The sequence below is a fragment of the Pogona vitticeps genome, chromosome 5 (genome assembly GCF_051106095.1).
Source record: "Pogona vitticeps strain Pit_001003342236 chromosome 5, PviZW2.1, whole genome shotgun sequence".
NCBI classification, from domain to species: Eukaryota; Metazoa; Chordata; class Lepidosauria; order Squamata; family Agamidae; genus Pogona; species Pogona vitticeps.
In genome coordinates, this window is record NC_135787.1 from 159002457 (window position 1) to 159028096 (window position 25640).

Sequence of the window (25640 nt, forward strand, 5' to 3'; positions counted from 1 at the left end):
TGAGGGTTTAGTGGGCAAGATGCCCACTACCACTGTCCCAGTTCCTAGGTGTTCCACCCCTGCAAGCTAATTCCTTTGGTGAGGGTATAAGGGAGACCTTCTCTGTTGCCGCTCCCAGGCTGTGGAACTCTCTTCCATGGGAAGCCAGAGTAGCCCCCTTTTTGTTGTCCTTCTGCAAGCAGGCAAAGACCTTTCTCTAGATGTAGACTTTTTCTCTGTAACTGACTGCATAGAAGGTTCCTTAAAACAGGGCTTCTGTTTTTGTTGTTGTTTGTTTAAAATTCATTTTTTTATGTCTTAAACTGTTTTTATCCACTAAGTTTACATTTTGATATCTGTTTAATTCTTTTAAAATATTGTAATAATATATTAGGGGAGTAGTTTATCAGTTGTATATCCATTGGTGGCCAAACTCAATTTAGTTGTGTGGGTACAGTTTACAGGCATCCACATTACATTTTGTGTTACCCAAATATCAACAGTGCAGTATTACATATTTAGGGTTGAGAACAGTGGTGACAGGAGGGCAGATGAGAAGGCAACTGTACATCTTTTTCTATTTGCCAAAAGGAAGATAAGTGTGGATCAGAGCCTGGAAACATTACTTTATCAGGCGACAGATCCCCTGGACAGCATGGTCACTGGTCATGGTCACTGGGGAATTCTGGGGACTTCATCCAAAAGAGGTGGAGATTTTGTCATTCTGTAGGGGGAAAGTCAATAGCATGCTGGTGGAGATTTGCAATTTGGTGAACCTGTTCTTGAACCAACTTTTCCTACACTGCCAACTAAAACAAAATAAGCAGTGGTTGCAGCCGTTGTTTCTTTAACACCATCTTTGCTGGAGTCACTACTAAACAACAGCAACTCCACCAATCTCTTCAATTTCTTTAGAAGGAAGAGAGCATTGTCAAGGTCATCAGCTGGAAACACAAATTCCAAAAAGGCTTGATGCTCAGAAGAGAGATGTGGACTTTTCAGACATTCTTAATGCAATACAAGAAAGTAAGTTTCTCTATGGGTCTCAGTTTTTATTATTGTGAGAATACTAATAGAGATTAATCAGCACCTTAAAAAGTGAACACAAGAATAACTACACTCAGGTGTCTGATCCACGTACATTGGCTTGATGCAGATAGTCAAGGGATAGATTGAATATTCAAATCTATGAAGATACAAAATACTTGAATGTGGAAAATGGCATGGGAAAATAGTAAGAAATGATAACTTTCTCCCTAGCAGAATCTGAATGGAGTTCAGATAAAAACATTAACAATCTGAACATTCTGAAAGTTGTAATTTTCTGAACATCAGTATGTTTGCAAAAGTACTTTGGTTATAATATTTTTGAGTAAAAATATAGAATGGAAAGAAGTTAATTTTACATTTCATGTAGAGATGTGCTTAATTATATGCAATATAGTGGGGTTTACCTGGATATACTTTTGTCAAATTTCATTTTAGTTTTGGTTCTTCTTCTTTTCCCATTTCTTTCTATGTTTCTTTTTACTGAAACTGTGGATATTGAGCTTTTAATTGTGGAATGTTGTCCATGTGACATGTACAATCTGCTCAATGTTAAGATCTTTTCTGTGATATGGGAAGGATTTGGGGGGAGAGCAAGTCTTTTGAAGAAGAGAGAGGAAGATTTTTAAAAACAACAGTAGCCCAAACTCTATAATTTAGCTTAGTAAATCTCACTGGAGTAGGCCCATTGAATCAGTGGGGACTTTATGAGTCAGCTCCTTCATAAGTTCCATGACTTAGAGGGCAACTACACTGACAATATGAAAAATGGTCTGGGGCTGGGAAAGTCAGATTTTTATTATTTTCTGTTAACTAAATGGCATACAAGTCAATATGAATCAGCCTGGACATTTTCCTCCTAATCCGTACATCTTTCCTCGACCCCCCCCTTTTTTTTTTGCAAGGGAATGCATTTATGTCAGTTCAAGTAGTGTGATTGCTTTTGCTGATGCAAAAAAGCAACAGGACCATGCACCAGAGTGGTGTACAAGAATCAGTTTAAGAAGCTAGACCTCAGTGAGGATGGCCACATGGACATTGTCAAGCTCCAAGCCAGCCTCAAAGCTTTGGGCATCACTCCGGGAGTGCAAGGCTCAAGGTTTGCCTACGTGAATGAGGGAAGGGGAAATAATGTGTATGAGGAAGTCTCTTCCAGAAGCTGGAGTACTCTGCAAAGTGTTAATAGTTACTGTTTAAATAACACAGCAAGCCATCTCTCTCTCTCTCTCTCTGTCTCTCTCTTTTTGAGGTTCCATATCAGCACTGTAACAAAGTTGCAGTAAAACACCTAAGAGGCCAATTGAAAAGAGAAAGGGGGAGAAGAGGAAATTGCAGATTCCTTACTTTACAACTATGGTTTATAAAATCTGATTTAGAATTTCTCTTACTAGATCCATTCTGCAAATTATTTGTTATGCATTTCATTTTGAAAATATTAAAAAATAACTAATTAAATGTGCACACTAAATTGTATGTAAATTTAGCAGGACAAAGCTTCAAAATATTCACCATAATTTTTCCTTGTTATTATCAGACCTAGCCTATCTGAAATGCTGCTTCTTTGTGTTTTGTGTTCTGTGTATATGTTGTGCCCTGGATATACTTTGTGTGTATCTTGTGCCCTCCAGATTTCATTGGCTACATTTCCCTAGCTATGTTGGCTGCAGAGCTGTGAGAGATGCTGTTCAATGCATCTTCAGAGCATCAGCTTGGGGAAAGGTGTTCCACTCTCTTCCCTTTAATTCCTTTCATCTGCCATTTCTTAGGAAAGTTCGTATCTCCCTGACTGGATAGTTCAAAGATTCCTGGTACAAATTCAGATTCAGATATTTCCATGGCAACAGCTGCTTTAAATTTTTTTTAAATGGTTTTATAGCTACACCTTGATTTTGTTTTTTCACATATTCCATTTTTACTCTTCATTTCAGGCAGAGATTATCTCTTGAAGTTGCTTATATAAATTAAAACTAGGTACAAAGTGCCAGCAACAGGTATGATACTTACAAGAAAATATACTGCTTGCCTTACAAATTACAAGGAAAGAATTATGGAAACAAAAGCCAGAATCCTATTGGTGTTTGTGAAGATTGTGTAACTTAATGCAGCTAATTGTGGTTAACTCATGAGCTACCAGGCCAAATCTCAGTCATGTGCTGATTGTACAATGAAGATGTGCTTAGCCACCTTCTCAGTTAGCCATAATTAGGTACTGGGACTTACACAGACAAACACCAGTAGGAGTCTGGCCTAGTGTGTAACAATAGTTAATAGGTAGTTATTTCCAGTTTGGGCCATTCTAATCTCTTGCTGGCATTTCTACTAGGATGGTGGTAAAGCAACTACTTAGTGATTCCTGACTCTGTGCACAGCGGCAGAGACCAGTATGATCTTCTCTTTACTTTTACACAATCCAATCAGTGTTTGTACAGAGGTAAACAACATCAGTAGGGGTGATTCTTGGGTAAATGGGTGTATAGTTCAAGCTTCTGCTGTCTGAATAATCCAAAATATTGCTTATTGATTTGCTTAAAAGGCATTTGGCAATAATGTGGGCATACTGGAAGCAATGCTGTTTTGAGCTAATCAGTGCTTAAACCCTGGAAATATAGAGTGATATAATCTGTGAATTCCAAGCAACAAGGAATGTTCATTAGCTTGCAGGTTTGCCACGATAGTACTGTTTTACCTAACGGTTTAACCATAGCATCCACCCATACTTGCTCAACAGTAAAAATCCTACTAACAACTGTTCTCAATTTTACTAAGAAACAAATATCTCTATACATCTTTTTTTCTCTTGACCTTTTTGCTACTAACTTCCTTAGAATGCAAACTAAGCCATACTATACAGTACAGAAGACACCAGACGCAACTTCAAACATGTTAACTTAGTATTATGCCCTTGTGTGTCTTTTATAATGAAAATAGTTTAGCAGTATTCTGTGTTAAACTTGAAAATTTCAAATTTCAATTGAAACATAGATTGCATAAACCTTTTCTTAAAATGCACTAATGTAGAAATATGGGCCCTTGCATAATACCTTAAGTGATAAGTGTATTTTGGATACTGTGATCCCCATGGTTTCATCTGTTATTAAAAGTGGTGCTACAATAGGGGCAATTGAGGAAGCAGGAAAAATTCCTTTGTTTTAAATTGTATTTGTTTATTTGTTTATTTGTTTATTTGTTTATTTGTTTATTTGTTTGTTTATTTATTTATTTATTTATTTATTTATTTATTTATTTATTTATTTATTTATTTATTTATTTATTTATTTATTTATTTATTTTTGCATTACAGCTCCCTGGGAAATCTGTAAGATTTCTAGTCCTAAAGAAGTAAAAAAATTCCAAACATTGTTGCTTATTATTTGTTGTTGTTTTTATGTGCCACCAAATAACATCTGCCTTATGGTAGCCCTGATGGGTTTTTGAAGTATGGGAAAGATTTACTACTGCCACTTCTCTAGTGGATTTCAATGGGATTTGATCTCAAGTCTCCTGGGTCCTAATCTGACACGATGTCCACCCCACTTGCACTGATCCTCATCTGCAACAGACATACACAGTGATTATGTTTGTGTATATGTGTGCTTGTTGATGCCTTCATGGGCATGTTCAGCTTGAGACTGGTCATAACATATATGTTAACCCCATCAGCAGTTATGTCAGCAGCCACTTGGTCCTCCAGTAATAACTCCATGGCTCCAGGTTGCAAAGATAAACAGTAACAGTTTTTATTAAAATAACGATAGATGTAGATACATGAGCCACTGATTTAACCCTCTCTGAAAGCTTCTTGGAGGGGGGTTGAATTCCCTGCACTAATCCCCAAGGTAGTGTCCTTTCAGGGGGGGCAATTAACATCGCTGGAGTCCCCAGGAGTCTTGGACCAGAGAAGTGGAGGGAAGAATGAATCCAGACAGCCAGTTGCAATCCTTTCAGTAACAGGTGAGGATAGAATGGGAGGGCTCCTCCGCTCCTCCCCAAGCCTCCTCTGCCTCTTGCACTAGTGCTTGCATCACCAGCACCACAACTGTATTGGCGTGGGAGCTCCTGCTCCTGTCAGCTGGTGTGGGTGCCAGTGTCTGGTTGGTGGTAATGGTCCTTCATCCAGAACTTGTACATGGCCCCTTCATCTGTGGCACCTTCCTCTGTCAACAGAGTAGGGTTTAGGGACCTCTTCCCAGGGACCCTGTGGCGATCCCCTCTGAAGCCCCTATTCCCCCAGGCCTTCACAATGTTCTCACTCTTCTTCTTTCTTCGCTGCCACCAGGTATTGCTGCTTCAATACCATTTAATCAAGGAGACATGTGTGCTTTTGAAACTTAACTCTTTTATTAGATCAGGGAAGTTAACATATGATTAATATTCGATAAGTAAATCACAGGTTGGTAATCACTCGTATTTGTATCAGTCCTACTATGACTTTAAATCCCTAATAACTCTCTGTACCATTCAGCATTCTTACAGAACTCTATCTCACTCTAAGTTCACTTTTAAGTTTCACACTGTCTCTCACTCACAGAATCTCTCTCCATACTCCATACACCAGCCTTTATATCCAGCCCCCTCCCCCTTTGGCTCCACCTTCCATCCTCTCATTGGCTCCAGCTCCCCTGTTCTACTGAGACGGACAGGTAAGGGCAGGGCTGTTCGCTACACACCCTCCTTCCATTTCCTCAGAAGCACAAAATGGGATCCCAAGCCTCCACTGCCTCTCCCCAAGTCTCTTCCTCTCCCGAGTTTCTGCAACTCCTTCTGTTTCTCCCAAAGTTGTTGAGCGTTCCCATTCCTCCGCCTTTATCTCTGCCTCTGTTTCCAAGGTTCTCTCAAGCTCCCACAAGATAATGGTGTTGACTTACTCATAGAGAGCAGCTGAAGTAACATCTTAAGGACCGTGCTTACAATGGAAAGAAATGTTTATCAGTGTAGCTTTCATTTTTAGCTCATCCCACAGCAATTATCTAAACAACAAGCTGCAGGAGTAAAGTCTAGTATAATGCAGTCTTCCTACCCTGCAGCTGATGTTTCATCACAGCCTTCAGGAATTCTGGCATGAGCAAAGATCAGTAGGGCTCAGGGCTCAAGGGTCATCAACAAAGGGGTTTCTGGTTTTGGTCCTGAGATTCCTGCAGATCTTAGGCTTTAGACTTGAAATCTTAAGCAATATAACCTGACCACCATATGTTTTGGACTTCATTCTCCTGGTTTCAGAGCATGTCTTTCTTCTTCTTCTTCTTCTTCTTCTTCTTCTTCTTCTTCTTCTTCTTCTTCTTCTTCTTCTTCTTCTTCTTCTTCTTCTTATTCTTATTCTTATTCTTATTCTTATTCTTATTCTTATTCTTATTCTTATTATTATTATTATTATTATTATTATTATTATTATTATTATTATTATTATTATTCCTCTCCTGCTACTGAATTACTTACAGCATACTATTTATCATTTTAGAAGTATTTCCTCTTCATCTTTTCCTTGTCTCTACCCAAATATTGTTAATGTCAACAGAATTTAGCATTTTGGGCATGTTGATTCAGAGCACTGGAATGGGTGAAGTAGTTATAGCTATAGGCACAAAGAAGATTTTGGAAGAGCATAACATTAAAATGTTCCCAATGTAAAGCAGCAGCAAAGCAGTTTCCATTTTAAATCATGTTTTTGCTGTAACTGGGTCTTCTAAAAATATTTCTGGTGTTATTGCCATGTAGCAACAGAGAGAAGTGCTGTTCTGGTGCACGCTGAAAACTTTTGCTTGATCCCCTCAGCCAGGACATCAGAGTCAGCATCCATAAGAGCTGAAAGGTTAGTTCAGTGTGCTCAGCATATTACACAGGACACATCACTGGAGATTTGTGCTGCAACCATTTCTTTATGGCAGGCCAGTTCTCAAAGGCCTGCCATCAATGTTCTCATTGATGACCTATGAGATGTTCTCAAAGGCAAAAGGAGGAAACTGAAGACATCACGGAATGTTTTTTTTAGTAGAACACACCCATGGTTCAGTTCTGATCTGGCAGTGGAATTCTTTAAAGAATCTGAGGTGTGACTGTGTTTGGGTATTATGAATCAGATTTGTGATTTCCCAGGATGTATAACATTTTCCCGGTCCTGGAATGTATAGCATTTTACATGTCCGAACCAGGACTTTAAATAGTGCCTGGAAACAGACAGGGAAACCATTGCACCAGGGAAGTTATATCTGCTCCTGTTGGTCAACAATCTGGAACCATGTAAAGTTTCCAAACACTTTTCAAATGCATTTGCAAAGAGAACATGTTATAGTAGTCCCAAAACTAAGGCATGTGCCTCTGTGTCTAGTTGCAGCATCTCCAGGAATAGGCAACTTTGGCATAACTAGCTGTAACTGCAGAAACATACCTCTGGTCACCAGCAAAACCCAGGTGTTCAGGTACAGCACAGAATCCAGGAATACACCCACACTTCACCCTTGAGCCTTCAATGGGATTGTAATCTTATCTACCTCAGGCTGAATCCCTATTCTCTCAGTGCCTTTTGACCCATCAGGAACACCTCTGTTTTACATGGAATAAGCATCAATACACAGTATTTGCCTTCATTCAGTTCATCACTATAACCACAGACTGATTTAGAAACAGAACAACTTCCTTGGATTTAGATAGGAAGGATGTATGCTAATATTATAGTGAATTAAGACTATAAGGAAAAATTGATGTGTCATGATGCACCTCTAAATTTGTGGCTATAGATCTGTTTTCTCTCAATCACTGAGCTGTAGCTCCTCATTGTAACGGTCTAGTTGGATCATTAGTCTCATTAAATTATTGTTTGTGATTCATCTTTTGGCACATCCAAAAGGTAAGTTGGCAGGCCCTTTACATTTTACTGTGCTTATGATTATAGAACAGTCAAGTGAGGACTTTGAACTACCGAGAGTAAAGAACATGAATATTCTTTACTGAGAGAACAAAGTATAAGGGGAGAGAGGGGTCAGTTTTGTCAGTCTGACTAAGACTAAAACCTTACACAAGTGATAGTTTGGTGCACTGGGGAATCGTCCAGAAGCTACAGAAACTAAAGGATAAGGAGCCCAGAGACATGATTACTTTTTTAAAAAGAGAAAGTGCAGAGAGCAAGTAATGAACAGTGAAAGAGATGGAGGAAGGAGGAGGCATGGAAAGAGGTACTTGTAGTATGAAACAGAAACTGTGAAGAAGCACCATAGTTCTCAGAATCAGGAGAACATGTAAACTGTTATTGGAGTGAATGAGATGTGAGATGTAGGTAAACTGGCCAATAAATTAACGATTAAAAGCAGGAATGTAAGAGGACAGTTGTTGGTGAGTGGAAAAGTGCAATCAAGGGAAAATGTGATGAGGCAAAACTTCACACTAGATGTAGGGTCAAAAGAATAATATAAACAGAAGAGTTTGAAATTCTAGGGATTATGAGCTGTGTAGCCGAGAGGGAATGGGTTTTTCATCTAGAATGTGACGCTGATAGAAATTGGAGGCTTTATCTATCACTTGAAGCTTGAAAGAGTAACAATCAGAATCAAGAGGTTGGTGTCTGACTTTTATGTGTTAATTTGAATTGAGTAGCTAGCTTCTTAGGTTTAGGATTCTAATGTTCAGAAATTAATTCTTTTTCCTTTACCAATATACATCTGTTCTCAAATGTTATGAAATTGACTCCAAATACTTTCACAATTTTTAGCCTTTTGAAGTAATTCAGTTTCAGCTTTACACAAAAGATTATAATGCCAGTAAACTGCCCTCTTACAAACTTTTATTTTATGTGCTATGTTCCTCATAATGGTTTGTTCTTTACCCACGGGCATACTGTACTTGGTTTAATTAATTTATTGATACAGCATTTCATAATCTGAAAATGTTCTTGAATATCAGTATCTGCATAATAAGGAAAAGTTTGTATGCTGAAAATGTCATGCAACGAGAACTGTTGCAAGACTGTGGCAATGAAAAAATTGTGTTGGAACTTGGTGTGAAGAATATGTAATGTATCAGCATTTCTGCCCAAGGCAAACCTCTGAAACACCCAAATTATGTTGGATGAAATAGAGGTGAATAAACCACTTCCCCACATTTGCCTCTAGGGATGTGTGGCACATTTTTATGTTTCAGGATGAAAGTTCACACAAGATATGTCATCTGTATTTTAAAAGCTCTAGACTGGGCATTAACTGAGCATAGTTGGGTCCTTATTCTAAGTGTCACAAAAGTAGGCTTTGCCAAGGCTCTCACCAAGACATAGACTTCCACAGTAATATAAAATAGTAATGAATCGCTCTGACACCAGACTTAAATTCTTCTCTTAAACTAGAAAATACATGGAATATAAAACAAAAATAACTAGAGACACTAACATAACATAGCAAAAACATAGTTCCATGCAAGTTCAACAATCCCATTTACCAGACCTGTAACACCTGATTTCTGTGAAATGTCTGATAAGACTACCAATTTTCTCTTTGTTTCATGCACTTTATAAAGCTTTCCCTCAGCACAAAAATGCACTCTGTAAGCAACTTAGCATTTGGTGCCTATAAATGGACGAATCTACCAAGCACCACACTGCTTTTATTAATTTCCAAACGATAATGCTACAAGGCAGTAACATAATTAAAGCCAGCCTCCTTTTTGAAACAACAGGTGCCCTAAGGAATAGAGTGTGGGCAGCCGCATTCAAAAATATATCCTGGAGCACTGACAGTCTGAGATGAGGCTGGCCTTTGGCTGACATCCAGTGTTTAGCTTTATGTGTGCTGTGTAGAACATCCTTATCTGGGGTTACACGTGCATAACAGTCAGAATGCTCTACTGATTGCACTAATATATATATTTTGGCTCTTATGTCAGTGGGTTAGTAGATGTTCATCATTTTCTTTGGTTCCTCAGATTTCTTGAGTGCAGTTTGTCATGCAGTTGTTTGTCCAACGCAGAAAGTGTTGATTTTACAACAGATGTTTTTAAAAGTTACTGTAAATACTGAATTCCTTGGGCCCTTTTTTAACATAACCTTGATTTTTTTTTCTTTTGTAAATTTTGAAATATGCTTAATTTACTTCTCATATGAAAAATGTATATAGGTTTGATAAAAGTAAAAAATTTCCTGAGCATTTCTGAACAAGCAAAAATAAGACACCTTTGAGATACTGAGGACAAATTTTGCAGGCCTCTTTTACAGCTGCTATTGGCTACTAGTTTTACTTTCCTAGAATATACTGGGACAATTAGGATAGTGTGTTACCCAGGGCATCTGTAGGTGGAACCCAGTGGAAACAGCAGAAGGCATTTCCATGTCTTGCAGCCACTGGCATGGCCAAACTGTCTAGAAAAGGGGCTCAGAACCCCCACCCCAGATAATTGTCAGGAGTCATGGAGAGGTGCATGGAGGAGAAATGTCATACTGGTACTATAATAAATACTGACAAAATAGATTCTGAAAAACAAACATACCTCTAGGTATGCCAAGTCTTTCTTTGTAGTTTTCTTTTCTAAAGTGAATAAAAGTATTACAATGCAACAATTACATCTTTTAAATAGAGTCAATAGGAACAATACATTTAAATGTAAATAGTACAACATATTTGTCAGATACAAGAAGTAGGTGGCATGGTTTTGTTTCCCAAATGTTCATTTTTCATAATGTTTTGTTCTACAGCACTCAGAGGAAAATCTTTATTAACTCTTCTGAATTACAGAGGGCTCTCATGGGAAAGAATAACTCAGAGTGGAAGTCCACCATTTGATTAGGGAACTATGAAGTTCTCCTGACATACCAAGAACATGGAAGATTGTAGGTTAATGTGAAAAAGTTGTACATCAATTAACACTCCCCGTGAACTTAAATCTTCCCTTTTCAAATCATTGTTATTGTATTTTGGAGTTTACTAAATGCACAGAATTGATAATTTTATTCTACAAGCTTTTTGTTATTATGATGAACAGTGTCCCTCTCCCAAAATTGATTACAACATCAAGTGTTTTAACTTTTTTGTTGGCTTTTTTTTTTTAGTAGCCAAGGATGTCAATATTTTCTTTGATGAATTAGAAGGCATAAACAGTCCTTCCAAAGATGATGATTCTTTGATTCACCATGGTAACTTGACTAGTACTTCAGATGATACTAGCAGACTGGAGGCAGTGGTGGAGGTAAGAACTTCATATATGTAAATTTTTTCTGAATTTGTGAATGGAATTGCAAGTCCTTTCTGATGCTACAGTGGTGTGCTATAGAATAACATTTCAGACACAGTTGTGAAATTAATGCTTTGTCAAGTCAAAGTGTCCTCACTATGTTGTGAATCTGCAGACAATGGTAAAAAAATTCTGGAACATCTTATGATTGCCTATCTAACAGGGAAAAAGGACATGGATCAGCCCCATTCATGTAATATGTGTAGTGCATGGAGTAATAAATAGGATTTATTATTCAAATGACTTTCACAAGCAGATGAATACTTTTCTCTTCAGGCAAGCTTTTCCTTGTTGACTAGCTATTTGAGAGGTGTTTTTAAATGGGTTGTTGTGCCTTGTTGCTTTGAATGTGTTTTGGTGTTGATTTTGTTCATTGATTGATTGATTGATTGATTGATTGATTGATTGATTTGATTGATTGATTGATTGATTTGATTGATTTGATTGATTTGATTTTTATACTGCCCATGTACTGCCAAGGCCACTCCGGGCGGTTTACTACAAGGCAAACAATAATGGTAACATAGTGACGAGGATATATAACAAGAGACCAAATAAAATATTAAAAATGCGAAATGAATAACAGTAAAAATACACAGTAAAAACATAATAAAATAAATTTAAAATGCAAACATGGTGGTAGATTTTTAGTGTGGCATTTGTTTGATCCTTTTTAAATATTTGTATACTTACTGTTTTTGCTTTTAAATGTTGTTTTTAAAAGATGGAAGTCACCTCTTTAAGGAGAAAGGTGGGCTAAAAATATTTTAAATAAATATGAAAGTTGTAGTCCTATGCCTTTTATATCTGCATCCAAGGGTCTCTATCAGATGGACTGTGTGGTAATTTCCCCTCCCTCCTGCAACTCTAAAATACCCACAGACTCTGTTCAGGAAGGCCTGGAATCTCTTCAGGCAGACTCTCAGTTGATATGAGTCAGGGGAGAAGCTATAGAGCCTCATGGCACAGTGCTTGAAATGCAGTACTGCAGTGAAAACTCTGCTCATTACCTGAATTCAATCATGAACTCAGGTAGCCAGCTTGTGATTGACTCAACTTCCCCTACTTCTGAGGTCAGTAAATTGAGTACTCACCTTGCCGGGAGAGCAAACAATGTGTAGACTGCATAATTACATTGTAAACCACCCAGAGAGAGTGTTAAGCACTATGAGACCATATATAAGCAGCACATGAGAGGCAAGAGAAAGTTCCATTGAGCTAAAGGTCATATGCTAGTATAAAATAAATTTACCCATGGATTTTTGCCCCTCACAATATGGATATACACAAAAATACATAAGTTGTATTCTGAAATATGACCTTATTTTCTGATTAAAAATGAGTTATATTTTTGCTCCTAGTAAATTTTGGAGTATTTGTATTTAAAGTTCTATAAAAATGGAGTAGTTTAAAGAGATGGCAACTTTCCACATCATTACTCTTCTTTCTCCTAAATAGTATGAGAAAGTGATTTGAAGGACCTTGATGTAAAGCATGAATGGGTAGCATGTGACGTTCCGCATCTTGTTAGACTTCAGTTCCTGTCAAACCTCTCAAGTGACTCTATTGGCTATGAGCTGCCATCCAAAAACACCTAGAGAACTACATGTTCCCTGTCCCTGTTGTAAAGGAATATCATTTGTTGGAACTGGATATATCATAAGTAGGAAAAGATAAGTGTATTTCAGACTAATTATATCCATATGAAATGAATACACTATATCAAAGATGTCCTTTTCTGGTGTACCTTAGCTTCTTTCCACTGATGGAAGGTACAGAGGAAAACATTATAGGACTGGCAATTCCAAGGGTTTTGGAGCAGTATAGGGCTGGCAAATTCGAGTGCAAATATTTGCCAGCTGCACAGCACAGCAAAACAAAATTATTTGCATGCGACATCTGAGCACCAACAGAGAAGGAATCACATGAGATTCTCAAAATAAGGAGTTCCACTGTCTGGATGCCATAACTGAGTAGGGTATCCCTGTCCCACATACCCTGGTGTTAGGGGTCTCAAGGGAAGACTTGAAGAGGTAGATGAATTTACCGGATATTGTAGGATAAAGGGGGAAAAGTGTGTTGCACTCTCTGGGCAGTTTACAATTTAATTATACGGGCTACCCTCTCCCCCCACCCCAACCTCAGAAGGATGGAAGGTTGAGTCAACTTCCAGCCAGCTGTTAAGAGTCCACTGCAATACTACAGCTTAATCACTGCTCCACAAGACTCCTTTGTAGAGTGATAACGTAAGTTATCTGATCTTAAACTGGCCTCTCTGGTTTAGGGATTCTCATATATACATGTTATAGTTTTATACATTAGACCTTTTGTACTTAAGTCTTTTAACCATAAATAATATTAGAACACATATCAGTTAACAAAATACATAGTACTTTGATTTTTTTTTATTTTTTTGCAGGGTATACCAGAAAAAAATAAATCCAGTGGGCTCTATTTTAGGGATGGAAAATGTCGGATAGACTACCTCTTGGTGTACAGAAAATCCAACCCACAAACTGAAAAAAGAGAGGTGTTTGAACGAAATATCAGAGCAGAGGGACTTCAAATGGAGAAAGAGGTAGGAGGTCTTTTCTGAGGAGTATTTTCTGGATTCAAATCAGCTTGCAGGCTTCTGTGAGAACATAAATATTACCCAGCAATTGACTTCATAAAAATTATTTATTTTGAGAGACAGTGGAATTTCAAATGGTTATAATCTGAGTACCTTTCTATTTCTTTGTAGTAATATCAACCAGCTCAGTGTGTTGGATCTGACTGTTAAGAGTTTAAAACTTAAAACTGAGAGCTGGAGCTGAAATATTTAAACTGCCATATCTACTTGTAGATACCACTGTATATTTTGTGACTTCACATTGTGAGTGGTATTGCTAAACTTCATTTCAAGCCCTCTTGTTTATTAGGAATGGCTGACCAAGTGCTAAAAGTGATATGCAAGAATTTTAAACATTCTTCAAATGAGTAGAGTAATCTAAGCAGGAGCTTGATTAAAAGAGCTCGTATTTGGTTATCCCTCTATGGTGAATGGCAGAATATATGGAAGATTATGTCACAGTGTTACGTAAATGTTAAGTTATTCTTATCTTGTAGCAGCTGGATTAAGAGATAACGGTGTGGTGCTAAGTACATCTTTTAACATAGTGCGAAATGTGTTTTTAATCTCTTCCAAGTACTTCTTTAGACAATCCCATTTACTTCTTTATTTACACTTTAAGAGAGGGGGGGAATATAGACTGGACCAAATGGACAGGTTAGGTTATAAAGCTATGTGTATCTGTAGTATTTGGTTAATATCAGATAGGAAGCAACTTTTTGCCCTCTTCGTGAGCAATAAAAGGTATCTTTCCTTGCTACATACCATCTGGAACATTGAAAACAGCACTGCTGAATTCCCAGATTTAAGAACAGAGGTGTCTCTACTGAAAGATGCATTGTACAAAATTTTAAACAAATGAAAACTATTTAATATGCCTTGGAGGGTGGTAAATTAAATTATATGTTGCAGTGTGCTCTTGAATACAGTTATACCTTGAATTTGAGGATTTTTGAAAGACTTTAGGCTTTATGGGTTCAAAAGCTCACTTGTCTCATTCTTGCAAGGCCTTACAAATAGCAGAGAAGAGAAGGTAAACCAAATGCAAGGGAACATTACAGAAAATTGAATGCAGACTTCCAAAGAATAGCAAGGAGAGACAAGGGGGCATTCTTAAATGAACAGTGCAAAGATATAGAGGAATATAATAGAAAGGGAAAAACCAGAGTTCTGTTCAAGAAAACTGGAGATATTAAAGGAACATTTTGTGCAATGATGGAAATAATAAAGGACAAAAATGGTAGGGAACTTACAGAAGCAAAATACATCAAGAAGAGGTGGCAAGAATACACAGAGGAATTATACCAGAAAGATTTGGATGCCCAGGACAACCCAGCTAGTGTGGCTGCTGACCTTGAGCCAGACATCCTGGAGAGTGAAGTCAAGTGGGCCTTAGAAAGCATGGCTAATAACTAGGCCAGTGGAGGTGATGGGATTCCAGTTGAACGGATAGGTTTGTTCTCCTTGCAGTCCAGGGGACTCTCAAGAGCCTCCTCCACCACCACAATTCAAAAGCATCAATTCTTCGGCGGGCAGTCTTCTTTATGGTCCAGCTCTCACTTCCATACATTGCTACTGGAAAAACCATAGCTTTGACTATGCGGACTTTTGTTGGCAAGGTGATGTCTCTGCTTTTTAAGATGCTGTCTAGGTTTGTCATTGCTTTCCTCCCAAGAAGCAGGCATCTTTTAATTTTGTGGCTGCTGTCACCATCTGCAGTGATCATGGAACCCAAGAAAGTAAAATCTGTCACTGCCTCCATATCTGCCCCTTCAATTTGCCAGGAGGTGATGGGACCAGTGGCCATGATCTTAGTTTTTTTGAATGGAACTTTCTGTACTTATCGGCTGGCTTTTTTTCAAGGGCCATGAGAGCACCTGTACATGGAAATGGCCTCAGGACCAATCATTCTTTTTAACTTTATCAAATATAAATCTATTGGTGAAATTTGTTGCAAAGTTTTTAATTTTGGTTAAAAATCTCTAGCTGCACAGCAAAAGTTGGGAGTTAGCTTCAAATCTCTCTACCCCTTCTCTAATCAGCTGGAATTTACAAACTCAATAATTCACTCTGAGACATTGGTAAGAGAAATAATAAAAAGTTTCATTTACTCACAGTTGAATAGATCAAAAACAGCTTACCGTACAGAAATGACTGCTTACAACAACAGGCACACAGCTACAGACTACATTCTAACTGTATCTATGGTAAACTGCATACTAACTGCACTTTTGCTAACAGATTATGAAGAGAGGTGTGGCTCTATTATGAAATTAGAGGCATGGAAGGAACAATTGGTGATTGATCACTCCAGCCCAGAAAGGTTCCTCCCAACCAAACTTATTAAAGGGAGCATACAACAATAATAACTCCAACAAAATCTAATTTCCATTCACCATGGAATGAATCTTATTTTTCATACATGATGTTTTCACAGTTGACCCCTTTGAATTGTATTGAAAACTGTTAGAGCGAAAATACATTTTAAGTCCTTACATCTCCTTGGTTTTAAGAGAAATAGAACAGTGTAGCTACTAAAGAACCTGAACTATGAATCCAGGAATTCCCACTAGAACTTTGTAGCCATGAACTCATTATATTGGCCTTAAAATGATCCTCTCTCTTTGCACCTTACCTGCCCTTCTCCACTAATGCTGATTTACCTTTCAGGGTTATTGTAACATTTACAATGAGATAGTGCACTTGAAATGTTCTGAACACTTAAAAACATGATGGTGGTCCAGATAGGCGGGATATAAATCAAATCAAATCAAATAAATAAATAAATAAATATAAAAGGAACTAGAGGAAGATGAGAGGAGCATTTTATTTCAGCAAGAGTTAAGAAATGCTTACACATCTTGTGGCTTGCCCCTATTACATTAGTTAAGTTCTTTGTATAAAATTAGTTGATATGTAGGTGGTTGTTAATGCTACTCTGCTTGTAAACACAGGAAGTTGCCTCATACCTAGATAAGCGGTCCACTTAGCTGAGTATTTTCTACATTGACTGCCGTTGGCTCTCCAGATCTTTTCCATTTTGGCTGGAGAATTCTGAGAGCTACAATCAGAAAAAAACTTTTCCAATATTAGTCTTTTCCAGTCCTACATAAAAATATTAGAGATTGAATCTTGTACATTAGTATGCAAAGAAGGTGTTTTATCACTGAGCTGTGTCACTTCCTCATAAACTGGAGCCAGAAGAGCTTCAGGTACTCACCCAATATGCACATCTATGCAAATAGGTTTGACTGAAGGTGATCAAAAGCACTTCATTTATGCATACTGCCCACTCTACAGACTAGTTTAGTGAGAAAAAGTTGGTGCTTTCAGCAGTCACTATATTAATTTATGTTTGAACCATTAATTTCAAAATATTTTTTGCATACTTTCTCACTTCAGCTTGAGGATCTGGACTTGGTTCAAATGTAAATTATACAGCAGCTTTTTATTTTGCTCCATTCATTCTTTGTATTGGGCTGAATCCAACTGTGAATTAAAGGAGCTTCCATTCATGGAAGGGATATTTTCTTTAGTGCAACACTCCTTCCGTCAATATAAAACCCTTTCGTTAGAAGAGTGACAACATTGGATAAAAGCCATTATCTGCCAGGAGGCAAATTACTTGAGTTTGGGAATGAGTGTGATACAAAAGATCAGGTAATGTTAGGCTAGATAATTGTCTACATGATGCACGTGAGACTGTATCCTGCTGTGTACGTCGTTAATGATGAGGAAAAGCAAGGAAATAGTTTCCACCCCCACATCGTCCTCTTCTTTTTCGTGCACCCACCTGCCCTCCCTATTTCTAGTGTGAGTTTTTCAGGTCGCCTTTAAGAGGCCGGATAGGAATTTTTGACCTTCATCCTGATTGGTCTCGGATGGGGGGATTTTTTGCCTATCCCACACTGGAAGAGGGTTGTTGGCATTTTGGTGGGAAGAATTTTTGGTCACACTAGTGGGTAGTGCAGAAATAACAGGTATTTTCGCTGTGTCCCAATTGTAATCTCAAGTAGGCCAACAGTGCATCTGACCTCCTGGCACTGCGGATCATGCGATTACAGTGCCTGTGGAGGGAAGATGCACTGGGCCACTTCCAGACCAACAGTCATCAGCTAAAGATGTCTTGAGGTCTGGGGGGTTTTAATAGTGGCTGGCCGGGTTCCTGCTGTCTGGTGACCACTGGAACTTGGGGCCGGGGACTCGCCTATGTATTGATCAAGGGGTATCGGCATACCCCTGCCTTTCACCTGTTTCTGCACTACAGCAGGTCCCCTCTTTTGCCAAAGGATGGCAAATTTCATATTTGGATGTTATCAATAAAGTGTGGCCTATATTTAACCCATAATACTGTCTCGTGTCTTTATTCTGGGGTTGGGACGGCAATAAGAATTTGCCAAGTTGAATAACAAAACTAGAAAGATGACAGCCTTCAGTCACATACAGTGGCAACCTTGCTATGGTATCTGCTTTTAGTAACTCTGAGACTTTGTAACACTTCCCTAGAACACAATTCATTGAGTGATTAGAGGGACAATGAGAGTACAGCATAAATCGAAATCTAGTCCAGTCGGCATGCAAAGTTGCCTTTTGTTTTGTTTCTGTATTGGCCTTCACATCTTTCAGTTTAACAGTATGGACTACAATATGTATAATTGTCACTTTTTCAGTATGTAACAGCTGACAAGTAGCAGAATGATGTAGTAGGCGCAGGCCATTGTCAAAATCTCTTCCTTACCTTTGTGAATATTAGCAGGACATCAGACTTTCCACAAGACACAGTCACTACCACAGGCTCCACAGGCTGGCTGTTCTTCCCAGAGGCATTTTTTTTCATAGAAATTACTGGATTGGATCTAGAGGTGGCCTACCATAAGTGGAAGTATACTTTGGCAAGTGGAATCTTAATTCTTTTAGTATTGTAAGTTGCCTTGGTTCCTGTTTAGGAGAAAGGTGGCATATAAATATTTTGAACAAATAAAATAAATAAATAACAGCTTTTCATGACTTACTGCAAAACACTTTCATGACAAAACAGAGCAGAAATCCACCAGTGAGCTTTTGCTGGCACAATATCTACAAGCATTAGCTGTTGTTTAAAGTCTCAAGATGGTTGCTGTGAAAAGTGCACATTGTCATCCACTAGGACTTTACAATGTTTTGCAGGAGAGTCTCACAGCCGGATTTTTTTTTCATTCACATGTTTTTTGAGTTAACTTACTCTGGCTCATTTTCTTCTTACATTGCCCCATTAATTTCAGTGGCATATAAGTGCAATAGACCTACCCTGGGAACCGAAATCTGCAGGTTAAATGTTAGTTCCAATTAGAGTACTCCCACTGAGTCAGTGGAACCTACCTTGATTTTGACTTGTCAAGCTCTCATTGATTCAGTGGCCTGAGTCCAGTTGTTCATACCAGTGTTGTTTCAATACCATTTATATACGTTTTGGCTCATCATTCAGGAATTCAGTAGTTTTCCCTAGTTGACACTATCGGATCTGAGCCATTAAGTCTACTCTAGTTGGAATCAGCAATTGGAATTAGAGTTTTTGTATACAAATTTCATAGGTAAAGATGTTTGATTCTAGAAGCGTGCTAGTTCTTATTTATTCTGTTAAATATTCTTTATAAAAGCATAGATTATGTTCTTATTTGCTTTCTACATTTCTAGACTGCCTATGATTTTATGAAAGCTCAGACATTAGGAACTATATCATAGCAACGTTCACTTACACTAGCACAGTTTGAGAACAGTGTTAAATACCCAGTTATTTTCTCAAATATCAGATGACAATATAACATGAAATTTTTTGTTTACTCATGTTGTTTCCAAAGATACTAAGTATTTTTACAGTGAGACCAACAACTTGGATTTAGCCCATTTTAATGTGATGAATGTTCAGAGTAATCACAAATGGAAGAAGTACAAATTGTCATGACCTGGTCGTTTATGACTGGTTCCTAAGAACAGTCCAAGGAGAGGGAAAGGGATGATAAATAACAGCTGAGCCGTAGGCAAAAAACTTTAAATGCTAGACTTTTCAACATGTGATTAGATTCATGAAAATGGCTTCCTCAGAATCTGTTCTTCTGGTATAAATTGGAAAAGGAAACACTTTACTTGTTTTTGTAAGAAAAATATATTCCATTTAATTTTGTACAGCTAATGTAATTGTGCTTGGGAAAGTTCCCTTTCATTGCAGGTTATCAGTGACAGAATAATTCTAGCAATCAACATCCCTCTTACAGTGTTAGGATCTGTTTTTAAAGAACAAGTTGACTTTCTAAATCTGAACTGTATTTGCAAAGCTGTCAGTTAGAAAACATAACCTGTAGGCTCAGCAAATGTGAAATGGGTCACTGAGAAGGAGTGATACACTGAATTGCCAGTATCATTGTTAGCATTTCTTTGTGAAACTTTCTTATATAATGGACATACCACTGACTTTGGTTCTGGCTCGTTGTTTCTTATTCATGTTGAATACTACTAACAAACCATATTTTAGACAAATAAGACCGCTCTTAGGAAACATGCAAAGTCTTAATATTTATATTTTGCATACTTTGGTTTAATAATATGCAGCTTGCTCATTTCTTCTGCAAAATTCTTTCTCTAATCGAGATTTTGGCATTGATTTTAAAGGAACAATTATTTCAGTAGTTACCCAATCACATGGTAATAGGTATACCTCCCTGCAACTTCTTTTTCAATTTGGTTTGACACTCTATTTAGTAAAAGTGAGAACATTTGTACCTTAATGGAGAAGCATTTACTTCTGAGCATTCTTTGTACATTACTCATGAAACCTTGAGGGACTCTACTAAAAACATTTGCAGTTTTCTAATGTTGTGCATGTGCACAAACACACTTTACTGTTTACCTAAGACAACTTTTCAAATCATGGGACATCATGCCCACATTTACAAGGGAAAGCAGTGGTGAAGCCACCAACATCAGCACACCACCAGTGCCTGTGCAACATCTCAAGCAGGTACTTCTTTCTCCTACAGATTTGGCTCAGTTTGACTGTGCTCCTGCTGATTCTTTTGTGTGTGGGGAGGGGTCTCCTCTGTAGCTGTCAAGTGCCCTCTTTGCCTCACCTCTCTTCTCCATAATGCTTTGGAGCTGAGGTGGTCACAGTTGGGCAAGCATGCCAGTGAGATGTATAATGATCAGGTAAGAAGAGGAAGGGGAAAGAGGGGGACTCTCATTCTGTCCATCACCAACAGCTTCAATAGCATGCAAGGACTTCTTTCCAAGTGGCAGATCAAGATGCCTAACCTGGCCAGCAAGGAGTGGACTAACTGGTATCAGCAAATACTCCAGTGATACAAAAAATGCTCCCATTGGGTTCCAACCAATGTAGACCTCTTTAGAGATTTGAAATTCCTGACTAGCTGCTGATAGTAGTCCTCACAATGCTATTTGATGGGAAATTCTCTAGGCAATTTGACAGACAAGAAAGAGGAAAGGGAAGCACACAAAAAGAAACTCTTTCGTTTAACACAAAGTGTTCATGGTTAAAAGGCTGTGTTTGGAGGACCAATGAAAGAACATGAAAACAAAAGTGAGAAACGTGTGTGTGTGTGTGTGTGTGTGTGTGTGTGTGTGTGTGTGTGTGTGTGTGTGTGTTTCATTCATAATAACACAAAAATCCCATCCCTATTAGTTGACTCAATAAAGGTATGATAATTAATGGCAAGCTTGATTTTAGTCATGAAATACTAGAAAGGGGAGAGAGGGCAGTGCCCCAAATGTCCTTTTCAGTGACTGCATCACTCCCCAAGGGCTTTGTAATGAGATTGGAGAGGCCTCTTCAGTTACATTGCCATTAAAAGGAACACCGATTTAGTTTCTGAGCTTTGTGAAATAGAATTTGTTTCAGTAGTGTTGGGAATGTAATCAGTCATCAAACACATATGTGTATGGTCACTGAACATTCAAACGACACAGAAATCACTCTCAAATTGTAGCCTTCTGATCTTTTTTCCTGTGATAGTAAAATCACAGAAAAACAACAATCATATCTGCCACTAAAGTACTAATAGCATTAATTCCTGTATAAAAGTGGCAATGTGGAACAGACTTACTGAGGGGAAAAAGTATATTTGGAGTAGTAAACAATATGCACCCAGCCCAACAATGCAGAAACTATGCATGTAACACAACCATACTGAAAATTCATGTTACTGAACACATACAGCAAGAAAAAACAGATTCAACAGGAACAAAAAAACAATATATAAATATATTCGCGAAGGCTTTCACGGCCGGGATATAATGGTTGTTCTGGGTTTTTCGGGCTCTTTGGTCGTGTTCTGAAGGTTGTTTTTCCTAACGTTTCGCCAGTCTCTGTGGCCAGCATCTTCAGAGGACAGCACTCTTAGGAAGAACAACATTCAGAACATAGCCAAAGAGCCCGAAAAACCCACAACAGCCAATATATAAATATTCAAGTGTGTTTTTTTAAAAAAAAAAGCAAAAAGAAGTGTGTGTTATTACAAAAGCTGACCACAAACAGAGGTAATATAAGTGTTGTTATACTCACATCATTTAGACTTAGTATTAAATAGGTAAGTGCATACTTCTGCCCTAGATCACTTATTGTCTTTTTTTTTCTACTTACAAACTTCAGGCACAATCACTCGGTAAATGTGTTATGGTCCCAGTGCTGAATGTTATCCGGATCACACTCTTTAACCCTCACCATGGGTCAGTGCCACAGTATAGGGAACATAAGGAACTCTCAGACTAATTATCCATCCAGCCCCATACCGTCTACTTGCCTTAAGTGGGACTGGTAATGATAAATGCTGCCACCATGCAAGGTACATTTTTTCCATTTGCCTATATGTCAAAGAATATGCTCTTTTTTTGCCCTAGTGAAACAGGCTTTATCTGAACTCTGGACTCATTTCACCAAATTTCTCAAATGGTGGTTTTGATAGCCATTTGGCCCAGAAACACTTCTACAACCACCACTATCCACCACAGCTTCTATGCTGTTCTACAGTGTCACAAGGTCCCCCCTGTGATGTCAAAAGAGTCCATCCCATCTTAGATTTTGACCTAAAATCTCAGGCAATAGAATGCTGCTGATCTGACAACCTTCTAAAGGAAATTGTTTTTTCCTTCCTGTTCTTCCATGAGCTTGAGAAAAGTGCCTCTTCCCTCAAAATGACCCTCGTGAAGGAATAATTGTCAGCATGGTTCAGTAGATAAAATGTTGAACTAGGCTGTAAGAAAGGCTTCAGTTAAACCTAAAAGCAGAAAGTTGTGGCAAGTTCACATCATATTATGATGAGAAATCATGGTGGGAGATACACACATTTATTAATTGATTGATTGATTGATTGATTTGATTTGATTTATATCCCGCCCATCTGGTATATTCTACCGCTCTGGGCAGCTACCAACAAACATATATTCATTAAAATAATACAAAGCCATTGACATATCAATAATAAAAAAGGTGCAAAAATATAATAAATGATATATAGCAAAAGGAGAAAGAATTAAGTGCTGGCAGGAGGGAAGGCCTGGATGTACATCCATGTTTTTAGTTGGGTTTTAAATATACCCAGCGTAGGGGCCTCGCGAAACTCTGGAGAAAGGTTGTTCCAGAGGCGAGGAGCCACCGTTGAGAAGGCCCGGTTTCGTGTCTTTTCCTTCTGGGCCTCCCTCGGCGTCAGGCTCCTCAGCCTCACCTCCTGGCTCGTGCAGGTGATCCGGGTAAAAAAGCTTGTGCTAGCATCCCCCCCTCTTTCTTCTTCATATTTCTGTACTTTAATATATTGCTTTTGTTTTTACAGAAATCATAGCTTGCAGTTACACTGTAGAAGCAAGAGATTGGCTTGCATGCATGCAACCTCTGGTTTAGAAAGTTTACTACCTGCATAGTTTGGATGTAATGGTCTACAATGGTTTTGATAAAACCATAAGTAATTTATTCAGTTCATACAAGCAAGAGAAGTGTGGGTGGTTTGAGTGGAAGTCGTGAGATCCTGGAGCTCATTCAGTGGTAGTTATGAACGGACCACCATTCGTCACTCTTGATTTTCCACTGCTAACATTGATTGATGACTCCGCATGGGTTCTTTGAAAATGAATTAAGACATGTATGTCTAAATGCAAGTTCTCTTAACAAATATTAGTCAATTAAGGCAGTAGACAAGTTGCTGTAATGAGTGGCAAGATTCCCTGGGACTCTGTGCTTTGATTGAAAGCAAAATACAGGTTTGTAGCTCCTGCCTCTCACTGCAGAGCGAACAAGACTGAACTTGGCCACCCTCTGAGCTGAAGCCTTGCACTTCCTCTGTTGCTCCATAGCTTTTCAATAAGCTTTAAAAATGTCTAGGAAATTATTCACAGTTTCATAAGGGATCATGCGGAGTAATGAATGGATTCATAAAGGCCTTCATGTGTGCTCATTCAGGAAATATTTCTAGAGATCAGTCTGAGTCCAACCACAGACTTCTTCCAGAGAAAGGTCTGAGACATGCTCTTCTTTCTCAAACAAGAGTTTTTATAGAGACATGTGACCTCTCTGGTGACAACATCATGGAGTCAGTGCCCCAGTTGCTACTTTGGATTGGACAGGTTACTGCATATAACTTCTGTGCTTGTAACCTGGTCATCTGACCAACTTTGAGGCTCCTTTTAGAGTTCTGAGTTGAACAGATTGTTTACTTCCAGTACTGTACTCTACTGTTCCACACTCTCCCCTGCTATCCTGTTAGTTTTTCTGCTAAAATTTCCCTAATTCTGTATGATAAAAACTGTTGCATCTTACATTCATTTTTAAATGGAATTGCACTTGCAGGAGAAAGTAATGGGATTGAAGAAGGTATGAGGGGGTAATTTAGCCTTCTTTCTTGGGGCTTCCCGAAAGCAAACACTATCTTAATGCGAGGAAGTTTCCTGTCAGGACCACTCTAAACTGGTTAAATACCGAAGTGTTTTTAAAACAAACCTTTAAAATACCCCATGGACAAAATAGCTTTAAATAATTTGTCTTTTCAGTAAAGATTTTAGCAGTAGAACACTTATTAAGGAAGTTGAGCATCAGCTATAATCTACTATAATTTAACATGGCTGTTTCTATTTATAAAGAACATTTTAATTGTGCCTGACACCAGCATCCTAATGTCTTGCCCTAATTCTTGCATAAATCCATAGCACTTTTCAAAGTAGCTGACCATCAGAATTAATAAATGCAAGAGAAGAATAAAATGAGAGCAAAATATAATATTAATAAAATTAAGTTGTACGCATTCGTTTTGTGGCTTCTTGAGGTAAAATACCCTGGAAAAAATGAGGACATACAGAAATGGCCTTATTTTATTACCTCCTCAGGATCAGTGAATGAATAAAGTGGCCAAACAGAAAGGGAAGTAAGGCTAGGGGGAATGTGTAGTCTGCATAATTAAAATTGTAAACCACCCTAATAGTGCTTTAAATGATGGGGAGCATTATATAAGGATGCTTTCCTTTCCTTTTAAAATGCTGTTCTTATTTGCATTTTGTTGTAGTGATTTTATTTTGTGGCTGTGACTTTAATGGAAACCAGCTGCTTGAGTGATAAGTGATTAAAATCTCTTTTGTTATAACCTTCACTGTTCTGTTATTTGTGAACACTGAATGTAGAATGAAGACAACTGAGGATGTCAGCTGTATACAAAAGATCTGCTGAGCTTCTTGTCCTCCGAAATGTCTAAGACTTAAATCGGATATTCTAGGAGAGACTGACGAACTGAAGCTTACCAGGTTCCCAGCCTACCGAATTCCCATTCATTCC

General features: G+C 38.2%; 1 protein-coding gene across 5 annotated transcripts in view; it reads left to right on the forward strand.

Annotated features, from left to right (window-relative positions):
• ANO4 (anoctamin 4) overlaps nt 1-25640 on the forward strand; it is a 140054-nt gene that overhangs the window by 42344 nt on the left and 72070 nt on the right. For 2 of the 5 annotated variants that reach the window (XM_073000225.2, XM_073000226.2), the window contains exons 3-5: nt 895-1005; nt 11048-11184; nt 13649-13807. In XM_073000225.2, coding sequence (XP_072856326.2) covers nt 895-1005; nt 11048-11184; nt 13649-13807 — 407 coding nt within the window. The remainder of the gene's footprint in view (nt 1-894; nt 1006-11047; nt 11185-13648; nt 13808-25640) is intronic. The other 3 variants (XM_073000227.2, XM_078376074.1, XM_073000228.2) reach the window with 2 other exon arrangements.